The sequence below is a fragment of the Chiloscyllium punctatum genome, chromosome 17 (genome assembly GCF_047496795.1).
Source record: "Chiloscyllium punctatum isolate Juve2018m chromosome 17, sChiPun1.3, whole genome shotgun sequence".
NCBI classification, from domain to species: Eukaryota; Metazoa; Chordata; class Chondrichthyes; order Orectolobiformes; family Hemiscylliidae; genus Chiloscyllium; species Chiloscyllium punctatum.
This window is the reverse complement of record NC_092755.1, coordinates 89,956,690-89,981,196: the sequence shown is the minus strand read 5'-3', so window position 1 is coordinate 89,981,196 and position 24,507 is coordinate 89,956,690. Positions and strand designations below refer to the sequence as shown.

Genomic DNA, 24,507 nt, shown 5'->3' with positions numbered 1-24,507 from the left:
CCACTTACCCTAAAACTATACCCTCTCTGGATTGACCCTCAACCAAGGGGAACAGGTCCTCTCTATTCAACTTGCTGAATGTTGTGGAGAAGTGGGGTCAGGCCCGTGCATGTGAACCTCCTGGTCTGTTTGATGTGGGCTCTTCTGGGTATCTTTACCTGATGCAGCAATGTTTTTGTTGTCCGTTGTAACATAAGAAGCTCGGATATGGTATTGAAAAATCCAACAAATGTTTATAGCAGCTCTCCAATGTGTAAAGTTAAAAATTTGCTGAGAGACCTTCCATCTCACCTGAAACAGTTAAGTTAGGCATTTTCAAAGCTTCATAGGTAATGCTTCAGTGTAGAGCACAGATACTAAAGCCCAAACTGGTGAGTGCTGAGTTAATGGATAATTGCGCCCTAGTGCTAAGTTCATTGCGAGTGGCCGAAGGAGGGTGGAAGTTAACACGGGCCTCAATACCTCTCCCATGATTCATTCAGGAATTGGTATGACTGATGCTCAAGTTTAGGATGTGGGTTAATTCTGAGACTTTCCACCTTTGAACAGCCAGCCTTGGTCCTCTCGTGACAGATGTAGAGAAAACATTAACCTTTTTTAAGAATCCTCTTGTGGTTTTATCTTGTCACAAGACTGCAAAAGAGAACAAGATCACATGACATTGCATCGCTTCCCCTGATACTGTCTCATTAGCATATCACGCAGTCAGACTTTACTCCTTATACTAGACCCCTCCCATGTTTTTGATCCCACCCATTATATTACCTCTACCCGACCCCCTCCTATTTTCTCACATCAATTTTATTTTAACAGGGACAACCTCTGTGGTGGTGTCAAGTGGGTGGCACGGTGGCTCACATGTGGCACGATGGCTCTGTGGTTAGCACTGCAGCCTCACAGCGCCAGGGAGTTGGGTTCGATTCCTATCTCAGGCGACTGTGCAAACTCCTCACAGACATTCTCCCTGTGTCTGTGTGGGTTTCCTCCGGGTGCACCGGTTTCCTCCCACAGTCCAAAGATGTGCAGGTGAATTGGCCATGCTAAATTGCCCATAGTGTTAGGTGCATTAGTCAGGGGTAAATATAGGGTAGGAGAATGGGTCTGGATGTGTTACTTTTCAGAGGGTCGGTGTGGCTTGTTGGGCCAAATGGCCTGTTTCCATACTGTAGGGAATCTAATCTAAAAAAATCTCAAGCATGTTCTCAGCTCGTTAGGATAACATTAAGAATCTGAGTAATCCATGCGGTCTTCCAAAACTGGGCATTGGGAGAATTGACAAATGGTTATGGTTCAGTGGTCAGCCTGGCAATACATCTCTCAATGAATGGAACAGTTGTGCTCTTTTTTACTGTGTTACTGATTGCCTTCACGATGTAGAAGGTTACCTCTATACCTTTTCTCTTTATTCAATAACAGGATAAGGGCATCTCTGGCTAGGCAGCATTTATTGCCCACCCCTAATTGCAGTTAAGGGTCAACCACATTGCTGTGAGTCTGGAGTCACATGTAGGCCAGACCAGTTAAGGCTGTTTCCTTCCCTAAAGGACAATAATGAACCAGAGGAGTTTTTCAACAATGGATTCATGCTCATCATTAGATTCTTAATTCTGTAATTAAGAATCAAGACATTTATTACATTCAAGTTCCACCATCTGCCTTAGCAGGATTCAAACCTAAGTCCCCAGACCATTATCTGGATCTCTAGATTAACAGTCTGGTGATACTACCACTTGGCCATCACCTCCCACCTGTTCTGATGCACTGTGCTGTTCTCAATTTGAATGAGACCCGTCCATGAGTCTGGGCTGCCCTGGCACTTTTCCAAAACAAGGTTGATCTTGACTTGAAACTAATTCCACTAGTTTGCGATCCGGTAGGTTGTGTTTTTATTTGATGTTTGTCATAGTTCCACATCTGGCAGCAGTGCTACTCATCCTCTACCTTTCTCACTTTCTTTTAAGTCATTTTCATGTGGCGTTTGTATGTTTCAGAGTCTCTTTCTCATGAAGAGTTCATGTGCTGCTAAACCATTTTGGAGTAGAACTGATTATAGCCATCATAGTTAATTGTAGAAGTCATTTTGGGTCAGAGTGAACTAAAAGATCACTTACTTTCTCAAATAAACTCTGTTATGCTCCTTCCAAGAAACATGCATGACCTTATCTTAGCAGCTGATGCTAAAGGGGATTGAACAGCTTGATATTGAAGAGATGTTCCCTCTTGTGAAACAGTCTCATACAAGAGATCATAGATATAGAGTGAGAGGAGGTCGGTTCAAGACTGAATGAGGGGAAACTTCTCTCAGAGGGTTGTGAATCTGTGGAACTCACTGCTCCAGAGTGCAATGGAGGCAGAATCAATCAACTTACTCTAAAATGAAATGGATACATTTCTGATGAAAAACGGGATAAAAAGGCTATGGGGAGCAGTCTGGAAAGTGGAGTTAAGACCAGAATAATGTCAGCCATGACCATGTTAAATGGCAGGGCAGTTTGAAGGGCTGAATTGCCCGCTCCCTCAACTAATTCCGACATCCCTGATGTAGAGGCACATGGATAACAGTTAGAACTTGCCAACTTATTTTACCAAACCCAGGATGCCTGGAGATCAGTCATGTTCTGAGGATATTCCTTTTATTGTGATGTCATTGTAGATCATCGCTGCCACCGGATGTTTCTACAGGATGTACAAGGAAATATTAAATTTCATCTTCAGTTGGTGACAATCCACATTCCTTGATGAGTGTAAATCTTGCTTCTCATTGTGCCAGCATAGCTCCACTGTCATGATCTGTATGGGTGGATCCATGGTTCAGGACAATCATCCCTGTGACAGTGACTACATCCTGTCCTGGTTGTGAACGACATAGACTCTTCAGCAAGGGGTAGTTGCCAAAAGTCACATTTTGCATCCAACTCTGTGGAGATTGAACTCTTCCCCAGCTTTGTTAAGCAATCACCCACATGACATATGATGAACTTACCCTTCAACTACATTGTTCAGCTGTAAGAACTACACAGATTCTGATAGATTCCTGGGCTTTGGCACTAGATCACACCCCAAGCACCAGCTTATCAGGTCAGTCACTGATGAAATAACCTCTTACTTCGACAGAGAGTCAATTTCCCTCTTTATGTTGAACATTTCTGGGTTTAAACGAACATACTTGCTTCATTTCCCAATGTAGACAAGCAGGAGGCTGGGAGAACACAGCAAGCCAGGCAGCATCAGGAGGTGGAGAAGGCAATGTTTCAGGTATAAACCTTCCCAATGTAGCATGATATAGCTGTTTACAGTTTTCTTAGCCCTGTCACCAGTAGTGGAAGTTCAGCTCATTAGGTTTTAGATCAATCTGCTTGGTTTTCCACTTCCTCTACTCTGCAAATCAGATGTAAATCAACAGTCCTGCTTAAGAGTGAACAGCTGGGGTTTAGGATCATGCGTAAGCTTTTAGCAATTTTTCACTCTCTGTCTTGTTGAGTTGCATTCAGTTGTCCTATGACCTTGAGTTCAATACCACCTGACCCATGTAGTTCTGTACATGACGGCTGCATGGAAGATTTCTCCAACTTTGATTCAGTATCAGAAATGGAGGTTTGGTTAGCTCAGTTGGCTGGATGGCTGGTTCATGATGCCACCAGTGTTGGTTCAATTCCCAAACTGGCTGAGGTCACCACATTAGCCCGGCCTCCTCAACATTGCCCCTTGTCTGAGACACGGAGACCCTCACGTTAAACACAAACCACTCATCTCTCTCAAATGAGACCATCCTACCTTCCTCTGGGTCTAAGTCAACTTTATTGACATCTTTTAGTTCATGGATCTTGCCATCTTTCCAGGGCTTCTCTTTGGTTTGAAGAAACTTCTTCATCTGATACCCACCTCGGCGGTTCCTGTCTTCTCTCATTGTCGTTCGGTCTCTTTGGCAGAACAGTTTCTGCACTTGTGTCTTTTTTCCAGCACACCAATAAGAGTATCGGAGGAGGTGGATGGATACACTTCTGCTTCTCTGTTTATTTTACAGGTGCACCTCTGCTTTTACTCTGCAAGTACTCCACTGGGTCTGTCATTGGGCTATAGCTATCTCTGCCACCCCCAAATCATTTGCTTCCTGACCTCCAGTTGAATTGCCTTTGTTAATGTTAGGTCATTCCCCTTGCTATAAGTAGCCAGACAATGCTTCATCTTAGACGCTGACAGCAATTTTATTCCTGATCAACTTTTCTGCCGAATACAGTGCTCTGCACAGATCATTGATTAATATATCAATAATTTCCATTTGTCACTTGACTCACATATTAAATCAAGCTATCTTGACACAGATATTATTTCCAAGATTGATGCAAGCATCAAGTGCTTTTGTTAACTTTGTCTTCCTCAATGCTTTGCCTGACTAGGATATTGTCTGCACAGCTCCTAATAATGTACTGACCTCTTCAACCTCGAGCTTTCAGGGAGACCTCATGCAATTCTTGCTAAATCTTCTGCATCGTTGCAACCGTGGTTGCATTGTTTCATTCTGACCTGTAACCTGCTTCAAATATTTTGGCGAAGACAATGAGTTCATTGTGCTGCTAAAGAATATTTACAGCATCCACTCAAGCGAGGATCACATTGATTTATTTAAAGAACATTTTACCCCTGGCTTCATCTTGCCACACTGGTAAAAGTGAAAATAAGATCATATGTCACTTCCTCTGGTTCATATATACTGTGTTTCATTAATGCAAAAGGCTAAAGTGGCTTGTGGTGCAATGGTGTGTCCAGGCCTCTGAAGCAGAAGGCCCAGGTTCAAGCCGCACCTGCTCCAGAGGTGTATAATAACATCTCTGAATAAGTTGATTAAAAAATACTGCTTTATAAAGGTAAAATCTGAGGGTCACTGCAGTTCAGAGTCATAGAGTGTTACAGCATGGAAACAGACCCATTGGTCCAACTTATCTGCATTGACCAGATATCCTAAATGGATCTAGTCCCAATTGCCTGCATTTGGCCCATATCCCTCTGAACCCATCTTATTCATGTACCTGTCCAGATAATTTTTCAGTGTTGTAATTGTAATTGAGCTATGAAGGAGAGTCATTCATCGTAATCTCAGCCAGACCAGGCTTTGAGCCCATACTACTGGCAGCACTCTGCTTTGTAAGCCAGCTGTCCAGCCAGCTAAACTAATCTCCTTTGTGGCAAAGCTGGCATTTCTATTTGTGATGAAGGGAATCAGGGATTACAGGGAAAGGGCAGGAAAGTGGATGTGAGAAATGTTGGATCAACCATGACCCTGTTGAATTGCAGAATATGCTCACGGGGCCGAATGGTCTACCCTGTTCTGATTTCTCATGGTCTTATGGTCTAAATACTTCACTTATAGGCAAAGGACAGAAGATGAACTAGCATAGTAAATCACACTGCCACATTTCCCAGCAGCAAACCAGATTATATACAAAATCTATACTGTAGCACCATTATTTCCTTTGCATCAAAGTAACAACACTGCTATTAGATCAAGGAAATGAACTTATTTAATCTTTTGTTCAAAGGCTATCATCTGATCTTTAAATAAATGAAACAAATACCTTTAATTTATTACAGGGAGTTTAGGAACCACACATCTCTATGCCAACTCAGTTCAGAAACAGCCCTATGGATTTTATGGGAACCATGGAAACAATATTGAAAAATGACTTTGATGGCAAAGGGTTTAAATCAAGTCTATACCTGTGTGACATGGAGCTGTTTCAAAGGCATTCTGCCTAGAGGGGCCAAGCAGCACACATCTAATCAAGTTCTCCTGAAGTGAGAAATCAGTTGTTGAGCAGTCTACAGCAGTCATGGAGAGCTATTAATTCAGAATACCATCAGTGTTCTACACAAAGACAAAAGCAAAATAGTTTTCTAACTGGAATAAATTAAAGGTTTCTTTTTTTTTCAATTACTAAGGGATAGGGAAAACGTTGTTCCAAATGTATGCAATGTAGATAAACACCCATACTTACCTACATTGTGTGCATTGTGTAAATTATCATTTAATTACCATTCCCCTACCCGCCTCATTGATAAGCTGGCCCTGACACACGTTTGGGCATTTCTCATGCTTCATGTTGATGCTGTGGTTGAATACAAACTGAATTCATTACATTGTGGCACTCCAGCTTGTACACCCCAATGTATACAGAACAGAGAAGGATGATAAATGGCATATCTATGGATGCAGGGAAAAAGTGAGGATTGCAGATGCTGGAGATCAGAGTCTAGATTAAAGTGGTGCTGGAAAAGCACAGCAGGTCAGGCAGCATCCAACGAGCAGGAAAATCGATGTTTTGGGTAAAAGCCCTTCATCAGAAATGAAGGCAGGGAGCCTCCGGGGTGGAGAAATGCAACTAGATGGTCAACCTGGGGTTTAAAGGGAGCTTTCACCAGTGAGGAAGGGGTTTGTGGGGCAAAGCCCCATTTGGATCACGTGCCTGATAATTCAGTGTAAACCTGCAGTACTGTCAGAGATACTGACTCACAGGTTAGGAAATAAGTTCATTTCCTTGATCTAGTAACAATATTGTTGCTTAGTTGCAAAACAAATAATGTGCTGCTGTATAGATTTTGTGTATAATCAGACATAGCCACTGGGATATGTGGCAGTATAATTTACTGATCATGGGTCACAACTCAAATGTCGACTCCCCTGCTCCTCTGATGCTACCTGACCGGCTGTGCTTTTTCCAACTCCACACTTTATCGACTCTGACTTTCCAGCATCTGCAGTCCTCACTATCTCCAACTTGTGTTAATTTCTCCAGATAAAGTAGTGGGCTAAGGGCATCCCCTTTTTAAAATAACTCCACAGATGCCGGTATCCTGTCACCAAGTCATCCTTCATTTACATGTGCATGGTACTTGACACTAGTCCGACTCCCTCAGAGCCAGCTCTCAGAATGAACAGAAACTCTGACACTCCTGTTTATATCTGTCAGCCAGAGCTCTCTGATTGGTGAATAGCCTCACTCAGGGAACTCGTATCCTCTGAAGTCCAGCTGGCTGACCTCATTACAATCACGACACTTCCATGGATCAACCTCTGTCTGGTGAACACATTCCTCACTTCTCATATCACAACCAAAATCATATTGCCTCCTACATTACATGTTTGAGGTTATTGAATTTCTCTTTCAAATTTCTTGCTTGCTAACTTCTCATTTGTGTAAGTGAAATGTGCAGATTGCACAATGTTCTGGAGCTGGTTGTTCACAGGATCACGGGATTATACAGGACAGAAGTGGCCCTTCAATCCACAACATCTGTACTGCCAAAGCTACCCTAAATCTACATTAGTCTCACCTTATAGCATTAGGCACATAGCCTTGAATGCGTTGATGCTTCAAGTGTTCATCGGTGTACTTCTTAAAAGTTGTAAGGTAACCTGCCCCAACGATGCTCCCATGCAGTGCATTCCAGATCCCCATCATCCTCGGGGTGAAAATACTTTGCCTCAAATCCCCTCTCAGCCTCCTGCCTTTCACCTTAAAATGTTGTCCCCTAATCATTGAGCCTTTAGACTGAGCTGCTTTCTTTTTAACCTGGTCCATGCCTCTCATAATCTGAGACACCTCTATCAGGTTCCCCCATCAGCTTTCTTTGCTTCAGAGAAAACTGCCTGAGCTTATCCAGCCTCTCTTCATAGCTAAAGTACTCCTTTCATGCATAGTATTCTTCAGTCCATTAAGGACTGATTCCTAACTTGTTTTTTTGTGAATACTTTGGATCTTGGATCTTGAATGTGGTGTCTGCCAGTGTTAGAAATGCACGATGCTTTAAAAATAAAACAGAGCAGCCCCAGAGTTGATCAAGAGTTAATGATGGTAAAGCACAGCAGGTCAGGCAGCATCCGAGGAGCAAGAAAATTGACGTTTCAGGCAAAAGCCCTTCATCAGGAATTAGAGGCTCATTCCTGATGAAGGGCTTTTGCCCGAAACGTCGATTTCGAAGCTACATGGATGCTGCCTGAACTGCTGTGCTCTTCCAGCACCACTAATCCAGAATCTGATCTCCAACATTTGCAGTCCTCACTTTCATCAAGAGTTAATGATGCTGAATGAATTTTGCATTTAAGAGCTGTGTTTTTGCCTCTCCATTTTCCATGATTATACAAAAGCCCTTGAAGATTTTAGTAAGAGGTGGGCACTGGGGGGGGGGGGGGGGGGGGGGGAGCTGTCGTGTCTTACTTCCCTGACTATTTAGTTGCCTCCTCACTCTCTACTCTCTTGTCCATTTGTTATTGTTATACAAGGTAATGCTTCATCATTGCTTTTTAATTAGTAACAGGTGATCTGGTGGTGATAAAGAAAAAAAATCCAAAGGTCTGTCAGAGCACCTCTGGACAGAGAAAAAGAAAGAAGAAAGAAAGAGAAAAAGATAAAGGGTTGGGTTCTTCCCCAGTGGGGAGTTGACATCTGGAACAAGGAAAGAGTCTGCAAGGGAAAGGTGTTAGTATCAGATTTACAATGAAACCCCTTTAATCTCCAAAAATCTCTAAAAGTCTCTTAAACAGTGTTATGACCCTGGCTGGTATTAATATTGCACAATTCAGATCGGAGAGCGAAATCTGGCTTGACAGACCCGAACTTTTTTAACCTGTGGAGGTCAGTTACTGAATCAATTTGCAAGTGCAGTTTTAACAGAAGGAATAAAATGTTTAATAAACATGAACCAGAATATACCAGATAAAGCAAAAGGTTGGAAAGATTTCATTCCTGACTTCAGAAAAATGATTCATATTCACATTAGTCTTTTCAATCTCGCAATATTCACATCAACACTCAACCCTGAGTCATGAATTACAATGAGACTCCTTGCTCAGTCTCAGTCTGGGAACAGCTGCCACTAGTTTTCCTTTTGGCAGATTTCTGTGCAGTCTCCAGATGCTTTTGTTACTCAGCTACTATCCCAGACACCAAAAAACAAACTGCAAACTAAATTTGTTGTCCTTTAATTCCAGAGCAACTTCATTAGATCCTTAAATCCGGTGTCTGGTAGTCCTTCACTGTCTGGCATGCATCACACTGAACTTCTGAATTATTCTGCCTCGCTCTGTATATCTTTGGATCCCTGACCCTAATCAAAGCAGTTTCTTTGCTTTACCATGTTTTTCAAGTGCACTGAATTGTTCACCTCAAAGATTTAAAACCTCATTAAAATGTATGTTGAGATAGTCTTGTAGGAACCGCAGGTCAGAGCTCCTAAATTAAACTCTAATAATGACTAATTATGTCTATTGCTTAATACACACAATATAATTTCAAGTTAGAGATACGCATTGTTAACAATGGCCTTGTTCAAAGGCTGAATTAATTGATACGCACAGACGCAAGTATGTATTTGCATTTGTACAAACACATGTCTGGACAAACAGGCAAAATCCAAAGAGAGGAAGTTTATCACCTGCTAATTACAGCTTTTGCTCCCAATTGTTATTGTAGACGTTGGTGCTACGTTTGCGCGACAACATGATGAAGATGGGTGAGGAATTGGAACAGGCTGCTGAGACCGAGGCTCGGGAGAAGGAGACTGCAAAACGTGTCCAGCAGCGGATGGAGGAGATGAAAGCAGAGATGGATGACCTTGTTGAGAGGGAGCAGGAAGCCTCACGAAGGTGTATGGAACTGGTACGTACATTCAGTTCAAACTCAACTCTTCAAACAGAAGAGATAAAAATACAAATTCTTGATCTACACAGGTGGCCGGCAAATCAAAGGGAAAAATACCTTAACCTTTTGGCTGGAACAATCCATTGAAACTAATACAAGCTGATAATTTATTACCATGGCTTCCCCTAGGGGTTATGTCAATTTAGTTGGGGAGGTATTGGCCAAGTGGTATTTTCGTTGGGCCTGTTAATCCAGAGACCCAGATAATGCTCTGGGGAGCTGGGTTCAAATCCTGCCAAGGAAGATAGTGATTTTAAACTCAATAAATATCTAGAATTAAGAGCCGAGTGATGACCATGAAGCTATTGTCGATTATCAGAAAGCTCATTTGGTTGACTAATATCCTTCAAGGAAGGACTGCCATCCTTACCTGGTCTGGCCTACATGTGACTCCAGACCCACAGTAATGTGGTTGACTCTTCACTATTAGGAGTGGGCAATAAATGCTGGCCTAGCCAATGATGCCCTCATCCTGTGAATGAATTAAAAACAAAACTTTTCCCTCTACAGAATGAAGTGATTCACCAATTTTGAAACTATTTCTGTACTCAGATTTAAAATTGGGCCCATTAAGTTTAATTTTAATTTGCAAGAATCTCTGTTTGAATCATCCATCTACTTCTGTTGGTTAGGCTGGATGACAATAAGGTTCACTTCTGGGCTGATGTGGTGACAGCAATCTGTAGTTTCACCCATCAGCCCACCTTGGTCGCCTTGTACAGTAAATGCTCTTCCATTTGATTTGGAAGTAATAGATTCCAAAGTGTTAGCCACAATAACCTTTCACCACACCTTGTGATCATTCACATCTTGAGGAAGCCCTGCATTGCTCTGCTTCAGCAGTTATACTGTTTGAAGCTTTTTATGGAGTCAGGAGCATTTTGTGTGAAGGTCTGTACACATTGGCCAGACAAAAGTTAGAATGCTGTGTGCAGTTAAAGGCACATCTTCACAGAAACCTTCGTTTCAACAGGATACTGGAGTAATTATAATCTTGCACAGTGATTTGAGATGCGGGGATAATTTTCCACCTGACCTGCACATCTTTGGATTGTGGGAGGTCAGGTAGATTAGCCATGCTAACTTGTCCACAGTGTTAGCTGCATTAGTCAGAGGGAGATGGGTCTGGATGGGTTGCTCTTCAGAGGGTCAGTGTGGACTTGTTGGGCTGAAGGTCCTGCTTCCACACTATAGGTAATCGAATCTAATTTCTACCAGGGCAGAGAAGGGTTAAAAATAGTTGCAGAGATGATTTTAAAACAGTGAGGAGTTTTGATAAGGATGACTAGGGTAAAGTCCATCTCATCAGGTCAGCCAATCAAGGCTGTGTGGTGGCTATCAGAAATGTAAAGAGAGAAGAAAGGAGAAAGCCATTCATTTACAAGCCAAGTGTGGCATTGAATGTTTTGTCAAAGGGAAGGGTCAGGGAAAGCAATGGCAAAATTGTTAAATATTGAAATAGGTGAAGATACTTGACTAACAGGCGAGAGCAGTGCCTTGATGATGGTGTCCATTGAGTTCATATGCATACAGGTAAAAGGCAGGTCACTCAGTCACACCTCAGGTGACAGGGTCACATTACAGCCAACACTGGAATCTGTACTGGAAACAAAAAAATGTTGGAAATCACAGTGGGTCAGGCAGCTTTCATGGAGAGACAGCAAGTTAAAGTTTTGAGGCTAGATGACTCTTCATCTGAGCTTGAAATGTTAGCTTGCTCTCTCTCCATGGATGCTGCCTGACCCATTGTGATTTCCAGCATTTTTTGTTTTCAACTCATGTAAAGTGATGCTCACTGATATAGGGCAAGAGTTAAGCTCAGAGTTGCATACCTTTAAAAAGTCACTCAATTAATACATTTATACCAGGTAAAAGTTGGCTCTGGCTTGACTTTGATCGATTGGCACGCAGGAGTATTACAGGCAGTGTGTTTCACCAAAGTTTGATACAGTAAAGGTCAAGATACAATAGGCCAAGTGGCTGAGTTGTGTGCTAAGCAATTAGGCAACTGTGGATTATGTCCCAGCATCCTTTTAATATCGATATCAATGGAACTGATGATAACAAAATAACAAAACAAAATAGGTGCTTGTAATGAGATGGGGGCACATAAGAAATGATAACCCAGTTGATTCAAATTGGTATGAGTTAAATATCTTAAGAGAGTCAGTATTCACGGATTGAGTGCTATTGCACATTGATTTGAAGACAAAAGCCCTAAATGGTTGTCATGGTGATGAACATGATTCTGAATACTGAGTGCATGTTATAATTGAATAATTGGCACTAAATGAAGTAAAAACAGTGATAAACCAAATTGTTAATCATTTTTTATGATGGTGTCAAACTAACTGATAACTGTTTCAAGTGCTTCTCTAATCAAAATGTACTACACGGTGTGATTTTCTAATTTAAACACAACCAGGGGAATCAAGTCAACAACATCCTCCTTCTCCAATTGGCTGGTGAATCATTGTAAATAGGAGATAATCTTTTATTAATAAAGATATGGAGTGCTGGAAAGCTCCATTCTTATTTATGAAGAGTGCTGAAACATAACAACATTATGGAGGTCTCTTCAGTTTTGCAATACATTTTTTATTGGTGTTTCTCTAATTTCAGCAACTAATAAATTTGGTGGCGAAATGAATGCGTAAATGAAGTGGTGGTTTAAATGCAATCCTCTGCAAGTTGGTTGTTCTTGGCTTTTTGCCTGTGTTTTCTGGGTTAGACACAGAAGGATGCCATTTGACCCCTTGTGTCTGTGCCAGCTCTCTACAAGATCATTACAGGAATGAACCAATGCCCTGCCTTTCCTCCATAACCCTGCAAATCTCTTCAAATAATGATCTAAGTCGACAATGTGGTCCTGATGAAGGGCTTAGGCCTGAAACGTTGATTCTCCTGCTCTTCAGTTGCTGTCTGACGTGCTGTGCTTTTCCAGTCCTGAAGCAAAGAATAATCCAAGTCTCCTTTTGAAGATCATGAATGAATCTGTTCCCAACACATTCGAAAGTGTTATATTCCAGATTCCAGTGACTCACTGCTTATTTCCAACTTATTCTTATCGACTCTGTCTAGACCCTGTACGATATTGAGCAACTCGATCAAATCAATCCCCCCTCTCAAACTTTCTCTGTGCCAAGGAGCAAAGCTCACTTTCTACAATCTGCCCTATAATACAAGGATGTTGCCAGGGTTGGACGATTTGAGCTATAGGGAGAGGCTGAATCGGTTGGGCCTGCTTTCCCTGAAGCATCAGAGGCTGAAGGGTGACCTCATTGAGCTTTGTAAAATCATGAGAGGCATGGATAGGATAAATAGACAAGGTCTTTTCCCTGGGTTGGGGGAGTCCAGAGCTAGAGGGCAAAGGTTTAAGGTGAGAGGGGAAAGATATAAAAGAGACTTAAGGAGCAACATTTTCGTGCAGAGGGTGGTACGTGTATAGAATGAGCTGCCAGAGGGAGTGTTGGAGGCTGGTACAGTTACTGCATTTAAAAGGCATCTGGACTGGTATATGAATAGGAAGGGTTTAGAGGGATATGGGCTAAGTGCTGGCAAATGGGACTCGATTAGATTAGGATATCTGGTCAGCACAGACAAGTTGGACCGAAGGGTCTTTTTCCATGCTGTACATCTCTCTGACTCTATGATTCTAACTGAAATTAATTTGTGCCTGGAGCCATTCTTGTAAATATTTTCTTCATCTGGTGTATATGAGAGTACAAATGTCAATGAGAATTACTGTTGGGAAAGCGTGTAGCAGTCAATCTCTCAGCTCACTGAGGAGGTGTTTTGTAGAATGATAGGACTTGGGGCTGATGGTGCTTGTGGAACTCTGCCTTATGAGTGCCATCAGAAACATTTCCCGTTGTATTTTTTTCCCAAAGATTATTGTGGAAAATGAGAGCGCACATTGTAGAGGTTAAGATATTAGCATATAGTAAAGATCAGTGAGCTATCAGGAAACAGAGAGTAAGTCAATGCTTAGCTGTCAACTTTATTCAGTTTATACAAACGCATTGGATGAAAGGACCAAAAGTGTGGTTGCTAAATTTGCTGAAGCCACAATGAAAGGTAGGAAAATCATTTGAAATGAGGACATAAAGCAGCTACAAAAATATAGAGGTAGATTAAATGAGTCAGTGAAGATCTGACAAGTAGAGTATAATGGCAAGAAAATGTGAGATTGGCTGGAAAAATGAATAGGAAGCATTTTATCAAAATGGGAAGAGTTTGCAGAGCTCTGAGAGGCAGGGAGATCTGGGTGTCCATGTGCACCAAATGCAGAATGATGGTATGCTGGTACAGCAAGTAAATAGGAAAGCTCATAGAATGCTATAGTTTATTGCGAGGAGAATGGAAAGCAAAAGGAGGGAGGTTATGCTTCAGTTACATAGATTACTGACAAGGCCAGGTCTGGAATATTGTATACAGTTTTGGTTTCCATATTTTTAGTCACAGTTTTTACTACATAGGAAGAAGCTCCTCCCCCAAAGATTTGGAGCTGCACTTGCCCAAATCTCGAATATTCATAAGTTCCCATTATATACCAACTCTGCCCAGTATCATTGATGGATTCTGCATAGGAGAAGCCAGAAATTGTCAGAAATTTGCCCAGAGTTTGGTTAAGAGGTCTACATTGTCAATTAAGGTAAAGTCTAGCCTAGAGTTATGATGTTATTTGAACATCTGGGAACACACATGCAATGGTCTAGGGCTATTATTATTAGAACATGTTAATCCAGAAACCCAGGTAAGATTCTGAGGACCCGGGTTCAAATCCAGCCATGACTGACGGTGGAATTTGAATTCAATGAAAATCTGGAATTAAGGGTCTAATGATGATCATAATCCATTATCAATTGTTAATCATCCATTGCCTCACAAACCTTATTGAGTTCTTTGAGAAGGTGACCAAATAAGTGGATGAGGGTAAAGTGGTTGATCTGGTGTATATGGATTTCAGTAAGGCATCTGATAAGGTTCCCCACTATAGGCTAATGCACAAAATACAGAGGCATGGCATTGAGGGTGTTTTGGTGATTTGGATCAGAAATTGGCTGCTGTAAGAAGACAGATGGTGGCTGTTGATAGAAAATGTTCATCCTGGAATTCAGTAACTAGTGCTGTACTGCAAGGATCTGTTTTGGGGCCACTGCTGTTTGTCATTTTTATAAACAACCTGGATGAGGGTGTAGAAGGATGGGTTAGTAAACTTGCTGATGACACTAAGGTCGGTGGAGTTGTGGATAGTGCAAGGATGTTGCAGGTTACAGAGGGACATAAATAAGCTGCAGAGCTGGGCTGAGATGTGGCAAATGGATTTTAATGCGGAAAAGTGTGTGGTTATTCAATTTGGAAGGAGCAACATGAATACAGATTACTGGGCTAATGGTACGATTCTTGGTAGTGTGGATGAGCAGAGAGATCTCAATGTCCATATACATAGATCCCTAAAAGTTGCACCCAAGTTTGATAGAGTTGTTAAGAAGGCATACAGTGTGTTAGTTTTTATTGATGGAGGGATTGAGTTTTGGAACCATGAGGTCATGTTGCAGCTGTACAAAACTCTAGTGCAGCTGCACTGGGACTATTGAGGACAGTTCTGATCACTGCATTATAGGAAGAATGTGGAAGCTTTGGAAAGGGTGCAGAGCAGATTTACTCGGATGTTGCCTGGTATGGAGGGAAGGTCTTATGAGGAAAGGTTGAGGCACTTGAGGCTGTTTTCATTAGAGAGAAAAAGGTTGAGAGGTGACTTAATTGAGGCACATAAGATAATCAGAGGGTTAGATAGTGTGGACATTGAGAGCCTTTTTCTTCAGATGATGATGGCTAGCATGAAGGGACATGGCTTTAATTTGGGGGGGGGGGTGTGCGGTGGCGGTGAAAGATATAGGACAGATGTCAGAGGTAGTTTCTTTACTCAGAGAGTAGTAAGGGCGTGGACTGCCGTGCCTACAACAATAGTAGACTTGCCAACTTTAAGGGCATTTAAATGGACATTGGATAAACATATGGATGGAAATGGAGTAGTGTGGGCTTCAGATTGGTTCCACAGATCGGCGCAACATCAAGGGCTAAAGGGCCTGTACTGCGCTGTAATGTTCTATTTTCCAAGTTAGGAAAAACCCAACTTGTTCACCAATGTCCTTTCGGGACATCCTTACCTGGTCTGGCCTACATGTGACTCCAGACCCACAGCAATGTGTTTGACTCTTAATTGCTTTCTGAGTAATAAATGGTGGCCTACATGCTGACATCTTGTGATTGAATAAAAAGTATACATATGTGTGTTACAGTTACCAATCTATTCAATATCTGCTTATCTTTGCATATGTCCTGTAATCCTGCAGCATTGGCCCCACCGGGTTTCTATTATAGCATTGACTAAGCCGGGGAGGTGGAGGGAGGAAGGATAAAATATAACTGGAACAAATATACAGTTTTTTTTCTACACGTGGGAGGGAACTGCCATTACTCACTGTCATAAGTCACATATCCTCTCCATTCACATTGGAAAAGCTGATCCCTGTGTGTGTCTATTTATTTTTCACATGTTACACTATTATTAATACATTTCTTGGAGAGGTTTCTCAGAGCTGCACAATATATTTAGAGACTGTGAAGTTGGTGATTTTCCTAGACTCCTGCTGTGTTCCCTCCCACTGTGTCTCCTTCATTACCCTTTGAGATATAGTTTGGCAACTCAATGAATCATTAGTCAGTGTTTACACAGAAAAGTGTGAAAGAGCGAATATAGTTTTTTAAATTGTGTGCGTTCTATAATGTCTCTGATGGGATGCACTGATTGTCATTACCTGGAGTGAGCTCCCTGAGGTGGCAATTTGTTTCAAACATACTTTGTTGGGGTGAGTTGGGAGTGTGTGTGTGTGTTGAGGGGGTTAGGGTTTGGCCTTCAGGGACAGGAAGGACTGGGAGCAGGTGGGAAATCAAATGAACAAACACAAGTGTATCTCAAACCTAATCCCGACTTGCCCCATACTGCCCACCGCCCACACCCTGAAACTTCTGCATTTAACAAGCATGGATCACATTGGAAGCCAATTCACTTTCAGTTGGCAGATCAGCCAATAAAAGTTTCGGTAGACACCGTATCCCTTCATTTTAACCCAAACTGGCTGAGATTCCTGGGAATCCCAACAGGTTAAAGGTGATGAGAAAGTGCATGAGGTGAATGCATTTACAGCAATTCTTGTGGGCCAAGAGGAACAAGAGTATTTCTCCAGACTCAACAAGCTGATCTTTCAAACTACCCACCATCAACAGTGTGCAACTTGGTTCTCTAATGTCTCCCACCCAATACCCCTCCTTATGATTGCTAATACCCTCCCCAACTGCCCCTCACACAATCTTGGACTTACCCATTGTTCACTCCCCCAGCTGGTTTTGTGCCCCATAACAGACTGCCTGTGAGTAGGTTGGCGATTAGGTTGGGGTAACGACTGAGAAAAGTTAAAAGATGTTCTGTGGCTAATTCCAGCAGAACCTTCCAGAAGCACAGAACCTCCCAGTAACAAAGCCTTCAGCCATCTCCCCAGACCCCCACCTCTTCATATCATTCTGACCACACCATCTCTCCTCACTATCAAAGAGATAGCTTATATAAGAAGCTGTGAAGGTGGGCGATCAAGCACCAAACACAGCTTTAGTAAAATGGATTTGGTATGAGTAAAGACAAAGGAAATGGATCCAATGTCTGCTCGGTACAGATAAATTCAGTGTGTGGTCAAATGCTTGCAAGCTTTGCAAAGGGTCTTGCTGAGAGGCCTTGTGATTCTAACCTTAAGACTCAGTAACAGAGCAGTCAATATGTTATAGAATGACAGAATTGACAATGCGGAAGCAGGCTGTTTGGCTAGTTCAATTCATCCTGCTGTTTATTATCACTGTTCTTTACATAACCATCTCAGCTCCTTCCATACCTCAGGAATCACAGAATCCCTACAGTGTGGCAAAGGCCATTCAGCCCATCAAATTCATATCAACCCTCCAAAGAGCATCCCACTCAGCCCCACCCCTCTACTCTATCTGTATATCCTGCAGTCTCCATGGCTAATCCACTCTACCCTGCACATCGCTGGACACTATGGGTAATTTAGCATGGCTAATCCATCTAACCTGCACATCCCTGGACACTATGGATAGTTTAACATGACTAATCCACCTACCCTGCACATCCCTGGACACTATGGATAGTTTAACATGACTAATCCACCTACCCTGCACATCCCTGGACACTATGGATAGTTTAACATGACTAATCCACATACCCTGCACATCCCTGGACACTATGGGTAATTTAGCATGGCTAATCCACCTAACCTGCATATCCCTGGACAGTATGGGTAATTTAACATAGCTAATCCACCTAACCTGTATATCTTTGGATCATGGGAAGAAACCATAGCATTTGGAGGACACCCACGCAGACACAGGAAGAATGTGCAAACTTCACACACAGAGTCACCTGAGGGGAGAATTGAACCTGGGTCCTGGTGCTATGAGTCAGCAGTCCTAACCACTCGTCCCATATGTTTGTTCAATTTCCCATCAAAGCATCTTCTATTTTCCTCAACATTCCCTGTGGTGGTGAGTGCCACATTTGAACCAAACTTTGAATAAAGCCATTTCTCCTGAATTTCCTGTAGGACACATTAATGACTATATTTTGTCGCTAGCTCCCAGCTCTGGTTGCACCCGTATGTGTAAACGTCTTGTACCATTGCATTGGGCAATGGATTTCCTATTCAAACCTCAGGGGAAAGATAGATTCCTTGATCAGTGACGTTCTGAGAAAATGTCAGAGCCTGCCGTGAAGTCTAATAGTCTGGGAGAACTGGTTACAATGTGCAAAACATAGACATGTCAGGTTAAAGGTTGTACCTATAAATGTTAGTTCAGCTCTCTTATTCAAACATTATTGGGTACAGTCATTAATCTCAGCACTCCCAACTTCCACTGTGCTTTCTCGATCACAAACCAGACCGCTGCTTATCTTGCTCAAAAACCGGCTGACAGATCCTTCACTGGGCTTTTATGTTTCTTCAAAATAATCCCTGCCCGCTTTCCTTTGTTGTTCATCTGATTATTTTAAAGGGAAAATGGCCAGTTGTGCAAAATGACAATAACTACTCTCCTACTCATCTGCAAGCAAACAACTCGGAATCTGTTCTCAGATGTTTATACATTAAAAAAATTCTCAGAATTTGCCACAGAAATAAGCCATTCAGCCCGTGTTGATGCTCCTCTTGAACCCCCACTGATCTTTGTAATCAAACTCTATCAGCAGAACCCTCTAATTCCTCCTTGACCCCAGGACAGCACCTTCCAAATTCACAAGCAATTCCATCTAAAAGGATAAGAACAGCAGATACATCAAAAGGCCTGTAGCAGTTCACCCACCACCTTCTGAAGGGCAATTAGGGGTGGGCAATAAATGCTGGGGCAGTCAGCAACACCCACATTCAACAAGTGAGTAAAAACTGTCTTCTCTCAAATATATTATTATTATTCACCTGATCAACTCCCCCCACCCCCCACCCCCCATTCCCTGTTACTCGCTCCTGCCATTCCACACCTACCCTCAAACCCCACAGATACATTCTCAATTCTCACCACTCTCTGGGTAAAGAAATTTCTTCTGAATTCCTGATGTGAATTCTTGATCACTAAGTTAGATTGATTTCCTTTTGGTGCTTGGTCTCACCAGCATCGGATCTCTTTGTTGCTAAGGTTTATTTGCCTTTTCAACTCATTTGTACTTATAAAACATCCAAATAAAATGTGTTGTTCAATTCTAGTTCTTTTCTTCTCCTGTTCTATGAGTCATAGAATTGTACTGCACAGAAGGAGGTCATTCAGCTCATTGTGGCTTTACCAGCTCTCAGAATGAGCAATACAAATATTCACTGACTGTTGTACTCTCAACCTAGCCCTGGAATTTTACCCTTTTTAAGTATTTATTCAATTCTCATTTGAAAATTACAATTGAATCTGTTTCCATGACTGTTTCAGGAGTGGCACGGTGGCTCAGTGATTAGCACTGCTGCCTCACAGCACTAGGGACAGGGGTTCAATTCCTGCCTCGGTGATCGTCTGTGTGGGGTTTGCACATTCTCCGTGTCTGTGTGGGTTTCATCTGGGTCCTCCTGTTTCCTCCCACAGTCCAAAGATGTGCAGGTTTGGTGAATTGGTCATGCTAAATTGCCCATAGTGTTCAAGGATGTGTAGGTTAGGTGCCTTAGTCAGGGGAAATGCAGAGTAATAGGATCGGGGAATGGGTCTGGGTGGGATGCCCTTTGGAGGGTTGGTGTGGACTTGTTGTACCAAATGGCCTGTCTCCACACTGTAGGGATTCTAAATACAAATTTTCCCCATCTCTGGCTCTTTTGAGAAACACTTTTAAGCTCTGATATCTCCTCCTTCAGCCAGTGGAATCAGGTTCTCCTTAATGTATTGACACCTTGCGTGATTTGCATGTCCTTAATAAGTCTCCCTATGATGTTTACAACTGTAAATAGAATAATCATAATTTTGTCAATCTCTCCAGATAGCTCAAGTCCTGATCGTTCCATTTTTGAAAACCTCCCCTGTCCCGTCTTCAAGATCTTGACACCCTTCCTAAACTCTGCCCAGAATTAGGCACAATACTCCAGCTGGGACCGAACCAGTGATTTACATAAGAGACAGGAATCAATATTCAAGCATCGTACTGCAGTCTCTCGATTACAAAGACTAACAATTGTCAAGAACCAGCCCATTATCAGATGTCTCATCGAGCTAATTATAAACTCTAAGCATTGTTATCAGTGAGTCAAGCTTGGATTCATTTTCCAACAGCAAATACCACCGACACAAAGGGAGTTGATTAAATGTTATTAAGATTTAATAGAAAATGCTTCATACTAAGCCTTGCACAGACTAGACATATCACTGCAGTTCTATATTACTCAAAGCCAACCTCATTTTATATGTTACACCTGTGTAGCGTGTGTGAAACCCACTGCCAAATTGAATAGGCAAAAATAGACCAAAGAATCATCATATGTTTGCCTGTTGGATGGTAACTCCTGTCGTTTTAGTTGTAGATATATATTAGATTCCAGTTTAAAACAGATAATCTGAAAGGCTCTGTGCTCCTGCTGCTTGGGCCCGAAACACAATGTGTTTCGACAGTCTCCAAAGTAATATACACAGAGAGACACAAAAGGGAGGTTTGGTGTGGGAAACAAAAGAATTTGTATTGGATTAATGGATGGGTATTAAATGGATTAACAGTTGAGACTGAACCATAAAGCAGGGCAGTGCAGGAAGAGCCATGCTCTGTATCCGTGCACCATTCTCTTTGACCCTGGGTTTGTTTCAGAAAGACAGTGGCGGTTGTTTTGACTTTGAACAATCCAGTGAAAGAGCCAACACTGGATCAGCTGCTGGTTGTGTATGTCATGCTCACTCACCAGGTGTGTCCACAGAGCAGTCTGTGACCTAAACACATGCTACCTGTTTTTTAAGGATCAAGTGTTTCAAATTACAGATAACCAGCAGCACTGCCTTTCGCTTTGAACAAGATAAAAGGTTAGATAAGGTTTATTACATAACTGCTGCTGAAGGTAATAGAAAAAGTGACAAAGCTATTAGCCAGAATACACTGCAAAGATTGAAAGTAAGTCAGGGCAAAAGCTATATATGAAAATGAAATTGAGATCAGCTTTTAATATCATTGCTGGTCTGACTTGCTTGAAAGTGCTTTTTCTGAAGTGAAAGGTTGCAATCAACTTTAGCAATGGTGAGGTTTTGTAGTTGAATAGTTAGAGGCTGTTCCCAAAAGTGGAATGAACAGACTAGGTCCTGGGAGTGAGTGATAGTTTCTTTGTTTTGTTCTTACAGCTTGGTTGCTCTTGGTAGCCTGGTAACACATCCCCGGATAACCCACTGTCTCCCTGTTGGGGTTTATGTAGATGTGCTCGAAATACCTGCACACAGTGTTTGCTTGCAGCCAGACTTCTGCATACTTAAAACTTCTAAATGATTTATATTCCAAACTATCAAATCATGTCACCAGGTGATGTATATAGGCAGACCAGACCTGGAGCACAGGCACATCTGCTGTTTTTAATCAAAGTCGTTAACTATTTCAGTCTCTCAGCTATTACCTTGATCACTCTGTCTGATCTCTAGTGAGTAAGGAAGAGTTACTCCTATCTCTGAGGAAGCCATTACCAATGTGCTTTTGTTTACCTTTTGAAACATTTGTTGAGATCAAAAGATCTCTTGCAATTCTTCTTGAGGCAAGTGTTGTCTAATTCTAACACCAGTTGAACCACAAGGATAGACTTCCTGTATCTATTTTAAAGCCACATTAAGTTTCTTTCCAAAATATATAACAATGTTACCTCACATTCATGACATACACCTCACCTATCATTCCTCTCCAGTGAAGTTAACAGACAGAAAGACTGAGAGATATATTTATGGAGTGACTTCTGATTTCACCAATCATGCAGCCATCTGCCAAAGACTGAATGTGCTCCCCAGATAATGCTAATTTTAAGAACCAAACATTGATGAGATGTGGGCATTGCTGTGAAACCAGTATTTATTGCTCATTGAGTCAGGTAAGAGTCCACATTGCATTAGCTCTGGAGTCACATGTAGGCCAGACTGGGTAAGGATGACAAATTTCAGTTCAATCCAAACAAATGTGGGGTGGTGCATTTTGGAAGATTCAATTCAAGAGCAAACCATACAGTAAATGGAAAAGTCCTGGGGAAAATTGATGTACAAAGAGATCTAGGTGTTCAGGTCCATTGTTCCCTGAAGGTGGTAACGCAGGTCAGTTGAGTGGTCAAGACGACATAATGCATGCTTTCCTTCTTTGGACAGGGTATTGAGTACAAGAGTTGGCAGGTCATGTTACAATTATATACGACGTTGGTTCGGCCACATTTGGATTACTGTGAACAGTTCTGTTGCCACATTACCAAAAGGATGTGGCTGCTTTGGATATGGTGCAGTGGAGGGTCACCAGGATGTTGCCTGGTATGGAGGGTGCTAGCTATGAGGAGAGGTAGGGTAGCTTAGGATTATTTTCATTGGAAAGGAGGAGGTTGAGGGGGGACCTGATTGAGGCCGACAAAATCATGAGAGGTACAGACAGGGTGGATAGCAAGAAACTTTTTCCCAGAGTGGAAGACTCAATTATTAGGGGTTACGAGTTCAAAGTGAGAGGGGAAAAATTTAAGGGAGATATGTGTGGAAAATTCTGCACACAGAGGGTGGTGGGTGCCTGGAACCCGTTGCCAGCGGAAGTGGTAGGGGCGGGAACGATAGCATCATTTAAGATGGACCTGGACAGAGACATGAATGGGCAGGGAACAAAGGGATACAAATCCTTAGAAAATAGGTGGCAGGTTTAGATAGATGATCAGTGCAGGCTTGGAGGCCGAAGGGCCTGTTCCTGTGCTATAATGTTCTTTGTTCTTTGTTCCTTCCTGAAAGAACATTAGTGAACCAGATGAGTTTTCTCCCCAACAACTGACAATAGCTAAAACAGTTAGACTCTTAATTTGAGATTCTTTTAAAACAATCAAATTCATATTCCACCATTTCAAGGATTTAAACCTGGGTCCCCATATCATTAACTGGGTCTCCAGATCAATAGTCTGCTCATACTACCACTCTGCCATCACGCCCACCCCCCACCCCCCATACAGCTATGGAAATCTGTTCATTTCCTTCTTATAACACTCAGAAAGTGCCCCTCCTCCATAAACAACAACTTAGAGCAGAATTGTATGCCTCATGATGGGGCCAGGAATTTGCACTTCTCTACAGCTGGCATGTTCAATGGTGCTATAGCAATGTCAACACCCTGGACCAATTGTCAAAGGCTACTATCTGGAAAATTCAAGTTGGCCTGTGGACTCTGGATTTGTCAAACTCTCAGTCAACCTTCTGGAGGCAAACTGTGAGGCCAGCTCTCCAGACAGACCTTTGGGTCTCTCTACCTGCCTGGTCTCAGCTACAGCCAATACCCTCCTTGGGAACTCAGATCCCCCTCCTTGGGTGGACTCTGATCTCATCTTTCAATGCAAGAAATTTGAAAAGTTTCTCTCCTCTTACCTTTAAAGACAGGTTGACGCTGTTTGTAATATGATGATGGTTGCTTGGTTGAGTGGCAGAACCTCTGATTGTTCCTTTGGCCTTTACCATCTGACCACTCCTCCAAACTGGACAATCAATGCAGCCAACTCAGGGAGAACGACGTCTGGGTGACTTCTCCTTGACACGGTGTGGCATTGTTCTCCAATTGACCCTGATGACGGAGTCCCAACCCAAAGCCCAAAATCCTGCCATTCACCTTTTAAGACATAGCAAGTTATTGGTTCCAAAGTGATGGCAAAAAACATGATGAAAACATCACCAATTCAAATTTTCTAACACCCCTGATCTTATTTGCCAGCTCCTGTTTCTCCAATGACTCCATGTTGGTGTTAAGACAAACACACTGCGTAGCAATCATGGGTTAGCCTTACAACACAAGGTTTGTGTCAAGAAATGAGTCACAATTGGTGATGGAGAGTACAAATTGTTGTAAACTGAATTGAAGGGAATTTGAGTCTGGTGTGACCCAGCTGAGGTACCGTGATATAGTTGACTGGGTGAAACAGTTCCATGAGGGAAAGTCAACAGGGTTTGGAAGAAGTATCAAAGATGAACATTCTGCATTAACTTGGGCAATGGTGTATCCTTCATGTAACTGTCACCTATGATTGTTCCATGTTTC

The 24,507-nt window shown here is 42.2% G+C and overlaps 1 protein-coding gene across 6 annotated transcripts in view; it reads left to right on the top strand.

Annotated features, from left to right (window-relative positions):
* The window catches only part of LOC140488098 (unconventional myosin-XVIIIb-like), a 483,418-nt gene that overhangs the window by 431,937 nt on the left and 26,974 nt on the right, over positions 1 to 24,507 (top strand). For all 6 annotated transcript variants that reach the window (XM_072587853.1, XM_072587851.1, XM_072587852.1 and 3 more), the window contains one exon: positions 9,468 to 9,653. In XM_072587853.1, coding sequence (XP_072443954.1) covers positions 9,468 to 9,653 — 186 coding nt within the window. The remainder of the gene's footprint in view (positions 1 to 9,467; positions 9,654 to 24,507) is intronic.